The sequence below is a fragment of the Montipora capricornis genome, chromosome 1 (assembly GCF_036669925.1).
Source record: "Montipora capricornis isolate CH-2021 chromosome 1, ASM3666992v2, whole genome shotgun sequence".
Lineage (NCBI taxonomy): Eukaryota > Metazoa > Cnidaria > Anthozoa > Scleractinia > Acroporidae > Montipora > Montipora capricornis.
In genome coordinates this window covers 1,332,319-1,342,318 of record NC_090883.1, presented here as the reverse complement: position 1 = coordinate 1,342,318, position 10,000 = coordinate 1,332,319, and the positions used below count along the sequence as shown (strand labels likewise).

The 10,000-nt window shown below is 39.2% G+C and overlaps 2 protein-coding genes across 3 annotated transcripts in view; one reads left to right on the top strand and one right to left on the bottom strand.

Annotated features, from left to right (window-relative positions):
• Positions 1-1,853, top strand: part of LOC138045849 (fibrinogen alpha chain-like) — a 7,303-nt gene extending 5,450 nt beyond the window's left edge. For both annotated transcript variants that reach the window (XM_068893241.1, XM_068892800.1), the window contains exon 4: positions 498-1,853. In XM_068893241.1, the coding sequence (XP_068749342.1) occupies positions 498-1,009 (512 nt within the window). In that variant the 3' untranslated portion in view covers positions 1,010-1,853. The remainder of the gene's footprint in view (positions 1-497) is intronic.
• LOC138044349 (fibrinogen alpha chain-like) overlaps positions 1-10,000 on the bottom strand; it is a 217,976-nt gene that overhangs the window by 20,158 nt on the left and 187,818 nt on the right. The gene's annotated exons all lie outside the window — the stretch shown is intronic.

Genomic DNA, 10,000 nt, shown 5'->3' with positions numbered 1-10,000 from the left:
TATTTCTCGCGACCGGTAGCAACGCATAAACCTCGGAATTAAAATCACCCACACGTTCTGCTGCCTATGCGCCCAGCTTTCTTTTTATCGGGGAGGATACGATCAGTCAAGGGAGCAATTGAAATCGATCACAACTTAGTCTGTATCGGAGATTTTACATTGCGAGCTTTATGTTCTCAATCAATGGGAACTTGAGAGTTTGGAAACAACTATTCCGTGAAAAGTTGGAATATATTTCCAAGTATTTTGCTCATTCCGTCATTTTTGTGTGAGTGCGTTTGAATGGCCGGGTCTCAATTATTGCGAAAATCATCTGACGAATTTTGATAAGCAGACTAACAAATTCTCAAATCATTTTTTAGAAACCTGTCCAAAACATTTGCAATTTTTTGCTCACTTTACGAGAAACGCAAGAATCCACACTCCACCTTAACCTCCACTGCGCTAACCTTTTGATTTGATCGTCGCACCAAATGATCACTGTTTTCTTATTTTAGGAGGATGGCTGCTTATCTCAAGCTTGGTAATGAAGAGCTCAACTCCACCCGCTGAGCTTCCAGTCAAGACTTCCTACCTCGGAATAGCAAGCGATGAGATGGTTCTTTCAAAGACCGCGTTGAAGGAGTTGTTCGCACACTTGCCTTTCAGACAAATAAGATTCTATTGCAGTAAAAAACTGGGGCGCACATTTCACGTGGGTACAGTTACTAACAGCTCCGGCGAATCTGTAGTCCGGTACTTTGCTGGCCAGACGGATGTGAAGCCTTCTTCGTGTGGATCGTTCGTGCGAATGGAAAATGACAACTCGATGTTAGCGACCGCCTGCCAATCGTGGTATGGGGGAAAATGGGGACATCCCTCCGTGGACGAAATGAGATCGTATAACCACGTTGCCTTTGTATCCAGCACATATCACTGGTTACTTGACCCGCCGAGCAACAGATGGGAATGTGATGACTACAGCATTGGAGTATCTGCCGGAGATTTTTGGAAAATATATGTTCGCTAGATCTATTGTAGCAAATAGAGTACTGCATCGTTAGTAACTCAAGAAATCCGTATCATAAGCAATGTAAGTATTGTAGTCAACAACAGGGTATTGCTTTTTTGGAGTGTGTAAGGAGTATTTTATACATGTATGTAAGTTTGTGTTTTGACGATGAATTAAAAAAAAAAACACATATAAATAGCTTTGTTGTAGGAAGTGGTGATAAATGTGTAAGCATAAAGCAAAACTGTTACCATGCCCGTCTAGGAAGAAAAAATTGTGCATAAAACTGTTACGTTTTGTGGAAATAAGAGGCGCCGCTTTGACCTAATTTGTGAAATTTTGAAAGGAATAGGTGAATTCAGCTCATAGAGTACAAAAACACTATATTCCTTGAATTTGACGGCTTAAGTGACGGGTGACTTTGCAATTTTACATAGTATGTCACATACTGTTTTAACATTTTATTACAAAACCTTAAAAGTTTATGGAATTTACTTGATTCCTTGCAACGTATGGGACGTAAATCCGTCTTTGCTTTGTAGACTTAATTTAGCATTCTCACATATTCTTCTTCTTCTTCTAATTCTTTTTTAGAATAGACATTTTTAACATCATGTTTTATTTAGCATATAAGATAACAGAATTTTGGAACGCCTTTGTAGTACTGTTGCCTTAATTGATTCCTAAATATTGTGGTTGTTTATTTATTGTGCCTAAAAAGCCCTATAGGCTGGGAGGTGACAGAAAAGAATGTGTTTATGTACTATTTTCCCCTATATTGCTAGAGGTTGTTTATCTTGCTGTCAAGATAAATAACCGCTTTTCATTGTTAAATAAAGATATTCAATGTATTCTATCAAAACTTGCTTGTCGATAAAGTTTCGGAGTACATTTTTCTCCACAACAAGCGTGGTTATATTCAAGACGAGTTCAAGACACTCACGAAAAAATTAAGGGGTTGGGGGGGGGGGGGGGGAAGGGAGGAAGAGGAGAGAGTTCTTTCTCATTCCCTTGGGCGTTTCCCGTTTGGTGCGTGCGTCAGTCTCGCACTCCAAATAAATTCCAAACACTACTGCATGCACAAGCTGCAAAACAGACAGCATTAGAAAAGGAAAAAGCAAGTCCAACAGAAGCTTTTTTTAAAATGAATATTTGCGTGTCGCAATCATTCTTCGATAATTGTATCCATCTTTTTTGTGTCAGGAAATGCCATCGAGGTAACCTGTAACTGTTTGGGTAAGATGTAACTTTATTGGCTATGCAAGACTCTCTGTGATATGTCACTGTTGTCCTCTAAAGCCGACGTCTTGTCATCATCATCATCAATCTCACTTAGCTAACCACAAATACTATACTAATTGAGAAGGTTGTGACCCAAACCATATCACGGGAAATTAAGAGCAGGTCTAGTCAATTGTTGGTTTTTCATGAGCAAAAAAAAAACAAAACAAAAAAACAAAATCGCAAAGTACCCGGAGAAAAACCTTACGGAACAGAGAAGAGGTCCATTAATTAATCTCCGTCCACATGTTGGGAATCAAACCCGAGCCAAATTGGAAGGAGGCGAATGATCTCACTAACGCGCCAACTTTGCAGTCGCCGAAAATAACATGAACGTATAAGACGCATGCTCAGCACCATTTTGGTCACTCGTTTAACTTTGAGTTTCACAGGTGTTACTGCTAAATCTTTTTCATGCCTGATGAGAAACAAGCTGTTGATCTCTTGAAGGTCTTGTGGTCGCATTTCAAGGTTTAAAAAGCCGAAATATTAACCGCCCGTTGGTCATAGAAGCGAAGCCTATGAAGCTCATATTGTCAATTATTATTCATGTGGTAAACAAATAGCCAAAAACTTGGTAACTGTGGGAAGAGTTGGAATTGAATGGGACGAGAAAGAACTTATCTAAACAGGGATTAAGAAAGCTTGACTGTGTACATTATTTCCCGTTCGGTATAGCCTTATTTCTCACTGTCCTCGCACCATCCAACATCTCTGAACTGGGCTCTTGCCGTTTGACATCAACAAATAATCGTTGCTAAGTATTAAAGACAATGCAGGTGTATTCATCATGACACAGGCAATCGATGTTTTGAGTTGGGTTGTACCTTTTGTTGAACAAAATGGTTCTCCTTATATAGCTTTATATTTTGGTTCTATATTTCTCTTTGTGAATCATGAAACACGTCCTTTCAATCTGATTCCATGATTTAACAGCAAAGCTTTTCACATGACGGCCTACGAGACAATGTTGTGCAAAACTAATCCTTTAAGGGAACTGAATGACATTCCTATGCAAACAATAGGCCCTTGTTGTTGATGCAGCTCGAGAGTCCCGATCCAAAAAGGTTTAGAATCAGCGAGAAATTATACCAGAGGCTGGTTCCCCCCGCCTCCTCTCCCCTCTCCCCCCGTCCCCCTCAGTTGGTTCAGCATCGGACTACTGTGCGGCAGTGCGGTAGGTCGCCGGATCAAAAACTCAAGCCCGACTAACACTCAGGGTCTTTAAATAACTGAGGAGAAGACTCTCTAGTCTTCGCGGATAAGGACGATAAACCGTAGCAACCTTCAATATTCATACTAAACCCTGTGGGACGTAAAAGAACCCACACACTATTTGCAAAGAGAGTTCCCGGTGTTGAGGTCTGTCCTCTGTGGTATGTAATGGTTGTTAGTGTAAACGCTTGGAGTCAACCTGTGTCCTATTGTTGAGTCTCCATGGGCATGCTCTTCAAACGGAGTCTAAGGGCGAAGTTTTTGTGATGGTAATTAGTTCTAATTTAGATAAGAATGAAAACTTATTTCGAAAAGAGAAACTTCGCACTTAGACCCTTTTTGAAGAGGAGGCTGTCATGAACTCGGAAATGGCCCGTCGTCCCTGGCTTATTAATGTAAAAAAAAGGTCGTCTCATCCATCAGTCTAAATCTCAACCCCAGAGCTCTTCTCTTTTGCGCATGACTGAGGGAGAGAAGAGCTCTGAAAAGAGAAGAACCCTGAAAAGCGTGGCTGATTGGTGCATTCATGTTAGTACGAGGAGTGAGCCAATTTTTGGCTATAAGAACTCCTAGTTAGAGTTTCCCAGAGCCTTGGGTCATGCGCAGACATAAGATGCGAGGCTCTGGTGACGAGAATGCCTTCAGTCTGTTTAGCTAATGCTATCAGCGAAAGAGCAAAGCATCATTCAACAAAGAAACAAACAAATAAACGACATAAGTTTATTTATAAAAATATAGGTGGTTGATGAAGTCAGAGAGAGTCTTGGTAGAATAATATTTAAATCACAGCTGCTTTCTCGATACTTTTACATGCATCTTTCAGTTTTCCAACCAAATCCTAAATAGACAAAAATCATAGAAATTAACGTTAATGGCCTCGAAGGAATGCTTAACGTTACTGACGGTCACTAGACTACGATAGTCCTTTTTGCGGATAGGGCACAATGCAATACGTGAGTGGTGTAAAATGCAAAAAAAAGGTGGGTTCAATTTCCCTGTCAGCGTTGGCGTCATTGTCAGCAAAAGTTTTCATGTCAACGTTGACGTTGATGTCGGTTACTGTCAGTCAGTGTCTACATTACAGTGTCAGTGTCAGCAGCAGTGTCAATGCTGATGTCAGCGTCAATATCAGTGTATGTCAATGCCGACGTCGACGTTGATGTCAGTTATAGTGTCCCAACCAGTGTCAATGTCAGTGTCAGTTTCAATATCAGTGTCGGTGGCAGTGTTAATGTCAATTTCAGTTTTCAATGTCAATATCAGTGTTGATGTCTTTGCTTTGTTTATAGTTGAAATGTACTTTGCCATCAAACTCGTTTAAAGGTATTTCACTTTATAATCAGGAAGGAAGCCAAAACAATCGACGCAGAGTTAAAAACCCCACCTGAAAGGAGGCAACCTGTTGGTTCTTTACAAAGTACGGAAGAGTTGAATTCGGGACCACCGAAGACAAATCCAGCCAGAAATCAGAGAGGGAATGGAATCTGGCGCAAACGAGGAAAATCCGGCAAACCTTTTTACCTATTCTTATTCTTACTATCCATATTTATCTAGCATAGTTAGGGCTTGTTATTCTTAATCTTAGAGGATAAATTCTGCCTGCCTCTTGTTTGCATTCAAAAACATGTAGAACAATAAGTTAAACACAGTCCCTAAACAACAAGCAATTCACCCGTAGCTGTTCCATGGAGCAGGAAATTTGGACATCTTTTCCATGCGATTTTCCCGATTCCTGAATTAACCACACAGAAAAAAGAAAATCAATCTACAATGCTAATACCCTTCACGACACTGTGAAAAACAAGGGGAAAGGGTTTGGGACATAATTATGCAAAGTCATTAGGGGATGGAGTTCTTGGTGTTGTGGCTGTCCATTGTGAATGCATTGGTGGGTGGGTGGGTGGGTATAGGAGGTCCACTTCAGCTGAATAGCTGCCAAAACGTCAACCTGCTCAAACAAATCTTAACAAACATTACCGTTTTCATCTTTGGTACCTTTTGCTAGAACAAAGGACAACAACTCTAGCAGTGGTGAAAAAGGCTGAAAAAATCCTGGCTTGAACGGGACTTGAGGCTATGATCATCAGGTCTTAGGGACTGTGCAATAATTATCAGGAAGGGGGGGTCCTAAAATGAGCTTCATCAAAGGAAAAATTAGATAGGTCCCCCCCTCCAGCAGCGTCAAGATTAGCTGTGACCCCCCCCCCCTCACGTTCTCTCAAAATTATGATGTGCCCCCCCCCCCCCTCTCTAACCCGTACCTTTAGATATTGAAAAACTTGAGAACAGATACCAATATCTTTTATCCGACAACCCTGCTTGTGCAGGAAGGGTTCTCCGAGAGGATTACAATCCAGCTCCCCATGATGACAGCAACATCAGACGTTGCAAACAAGAGGCAAATGATATCCAAGACAAGCTTAATGCTGTCGTAACCAAGTTAGAAAAACACTGAAGACTGGCCTCAGCTGTTTACACAATTGTAATGCTGAACAACGTCATTCAATAAAGTCTCAAGTCGGTTTAAACGTTCTGCATCTTGTAGAAGACTTGGATAGGGTGATGGCTAAATATAATTATAAAGCGACATTTCCTATTGGTGCCAAATCTAAAGCATCCAAATCAAGAAAAAGAAGGAACAGAAGAAAAAAAGGGAGAAGAAGAGGATTGCTGCCTCAGAAAGCCGTAGGACCCGAACCTGTATAATTTTTCGGTCTTTGGGAGGTGAACCCATTGATGACAACTATGAAACAGAAGTATGTGGCATTCCTCAGCTAGAAACTGTAGACCTAGAAATCCTCTCGCTGTTTAAATCAAGAACAGACCTGGCATGTCTGCGGGACCTCTTAAATGCCAAATGTTTTATTGGCAAAGCTCACAACGTGGTTTGTGACTTCTGTGCATGAGCGATTGTTTCAATCTATCATATGTTGACATTCTAAATAAGTTAAAGCATGTGTTTATGTTGATGCAATATTTAGACATTATGGATAGTCAAAGGCGTGGCATCTGTCTATTTGGAAAATGTTTATTTATTCATTATCGAATTTGTGAAATTTAATTAAGACCCCCCCTCAACTTACTTGAGAAATCTAATGTAGAGCCCCCCCCTCCTTTCCATTATTTTAACGTAAGGCTCCCCCCTCTGGTTTTAGGGCCTCCCCCTCCTGATAATTATTGCACAGTCCCTTACCACTGAGTTATTAAGCCCATCTGGTACAAAGTAATTTTGCATTATAACTGTCCTGTGACAGGAGTTCATTAAGGGGATCCTTTATCTCCACTAATTCTTTGAGTCAACCTTTTCCCGAGTAAATTTATTTTTAGGAACAGGATTTTCCCTCGAAAAGTATCATATTTCCCTTGAAACTGAGATAGCTGTTTGGATTGGCTTTTACAAAAGCGGGCGTGCTGAATCTCGCAAGGGAGATGGGCATTTACACCAGTGAGCGTGCCACTGAATCTCCTAAGGAAATGGTTGACTCCTAGGCGAAGTAAGGAAGATGGAGGACTCCCCTTGATGAGCTTGTGCCTGTGAGTATATTAAGTGACGCTACATGTGTGACATACTTTTTCAGGATCTTTTTTCACTTCAAGTAACTCCGATGAAATTTCCTTTGAAAATTGATAGATCCACATTCGAATAGAGGTTTTGCACGGCAGCCATATTGCATGGCAGGAAAAATGAAAATGTTTTCCATCAGAAAGAACATTTGTTCCCATAGGACAAATAATCTATTGTTCCTTCCACGCAACATGAGTGCCGTGAAAAACCTTTATTGATGAATTTACCTCACGTGACGTGAGTTTTGAAAACCAAACATCACACTTGACCTGATTGTAGAAATTGTAGCGTATTTGGAAAAACGTATTACCCAGGCTGGAGACCCCAGTTATTTCATAGGGACCCAAAATACCAAAGGAATCAATGCATGTGGTGTAACCAAGGCTGTTGCTTTTTCTAATTACCGTGAGGTCAATCAGATATTTCTGTAACTTTCAGAAGATACACATACCTCAGTTTTTAATGTGATAAGATAGGTGGGTTGATTCACTTTCTTCATTCGGTTATTCTAGAGTAAAAGGATGACTTAGACATCGATTTTGAAATTAAAACTAGCGCTAAGAAGTCACTACGTTTCGACCCCTCCGAGGTAATTTTCAAGTGAGTAAGTTTTCTAAATTTTCCAAATTAGCATAAATATGTTGAAATAACTTAAAAAACGATAAAAATGTGGCGAACGCTAAAATGTGATACAATATGTAAAAACTGTTAAAAATATATACAATGGAAAAGAATTGTTCTAAACAAATAGTTTGGCGCTAATTGAATCGCACTGTTTGTTTAGCGTTGGTGTCAGTTCTTTGATAAAAAACATTTCAAAAATAAGGCAGTCAAATTTGTTCTGACACTTTCTTAAGATTCGAAAACTCTGTTTGACTACTTTATTTTTTATTTTTTGACAACATATTTATGCTAATTTGGAAAATTTTTGAGAGAACTTACTCACTTGAAAATGACTTCGGAGAGGTCGAAACGTCGTGACTTTTTAGCGCTAGTTTTTATTTCAAAGTAAAAGGATGACAAGCGCAGAATTCAATTTAAAGTACTTCATTGGCCGGTTTCAAGGCATCTCGCTTACTATATACACTGTATATGTTGCATAATAGAGAGATGAAACACTGCTTTATTATTGGGCATTGTTAAAACACCTTCGAAAACTCGTTAATAATTCATGAACCTAACAGTCCATCAAGACACCATCAAACATCATCTGCATCATGAGCTTTAAACTCGATAAGACACTCCTCATTAGAACACTTTATACAAAGAATGGTAATAAGGCCTGGCTTTTTTTATAATAGACATGTATGCTAAGTCTTCCTTTCACAAATTGAACCTTTGCTTGGACTCCCGAGGGAGACACTTTTGTGGAATGCTTTTATATGGTCAAAAAACATAAGGCTACGCCTTGTGTTTTTAAAACACTGCTGCTTGCTTTTTAATTAAACAGTACATCAAAGTTCAACATTATTTTGACTTATCTCTACTGTTGCAGAGCAAAAGTTGTAGAACACTTTGGCCTGAAATATTAGAGACACTACAGCAATATTAGAGAAATTTAGGAGAATTTTCCTAGCTTGGATTTTTTGACAGAATAGTCTTTCAATATTTTTTATTGCATTGTGAAAGTGAAATTGATCATTATGTCATGGAATGTGCCCTACGTAAGTCTCAATAATTTTATTGTTAAGACACTATGAGCCCATATGACCATGCAGAGTTCATCCTGTTTTTAGTACGATGAAGCAGCTTAGATGATAATACATGCACTTTCCCTGGGATGCCAGTTGATCTCAAGGGTACCGTCTGAAGTCTAGTACAAGTCATATTTAGAACCTGGGTAAAAGAGAGTAAGTGTGGAGCAAAGTCACTTGTCTAAGAAGGAAAAACTTTGAAACGGTCAGATTTTGAGCTTAAGGTCGAGAATCTGGTGTGCTCATCCGCACAATGCCACAAAAGCCTAAAATAATTGTGAATGGCAAAACATCAACTAAAAATCTTCAGAACCAGTAAAGGCAACTAAACTTCAAAGCCATTAATTTCCCTGAAATTAAATGTCCTCATCAAAACGAGAATAGCATCTTCGGCAAAGGGAATACAAGACGAAAGACGTCTATTATCCTACATGTAGGCAATGATTGAAATAATAGAACGAAAAATGAGCCTCTATATTTGCATCAAATTTGCTTTCCAGTTCTGGTGGCAGGATGCAAAACTTACACTGTATGCCTCAGACTGAGCCAAGCGATCACTTTTGTTCCAACGATTTTATTTACTGTACCTTTATTAATAGTCTAATCTTCAATCCAGATCAACAATGTGAGGATATGAACTTCCAGTCCTGCAAGTAATAAAGATAAAGTTCTTTATATGAGAGTAAAGTGCTATTTTTTTCCTGTCTCTTTGACTTCAAAGCTATAGATTTTATGAGGTGGGGCTGATGGATTCAAGGAGTAAAGGAAAAACACACGCCATAGCTGGATGACGAAAAGAAAAGGAACTGGTTTTCTCAAACTTTAAGGGATAGCATAAAAACAAATTGAAAATTGTTACTGGCAGTATTCTGTGCAGTGGTTTTATTAAATTAACAATTGTGTATACTGGACCTATCCCTGTTTTCTACAAGTAAACAAGATTTAACTTGGAGTTACACACTTGACGGACACACTGAGACTAAATTCATAGACAAGTCTAACTTTTTTTGCCATTTGTGGCATTTAGGAAACCGAAGAACCTGGGGGAATATTTGGTACGCGCAAAGGTGGACAATCGTGGACCGAAAAATTTGTTACTAGGAACCGTGAAATGTTCGTCGAGAAGATGTGAAGTTTGTAAATATATGGATGAGAACAGTCATTTTAAGAACTCACAGGACGATCGAAGATATTCAATTAATTACAACCTTAACTTTAATTCTAGTAATGTTGGCTCCTTAATTACAAAGTTTA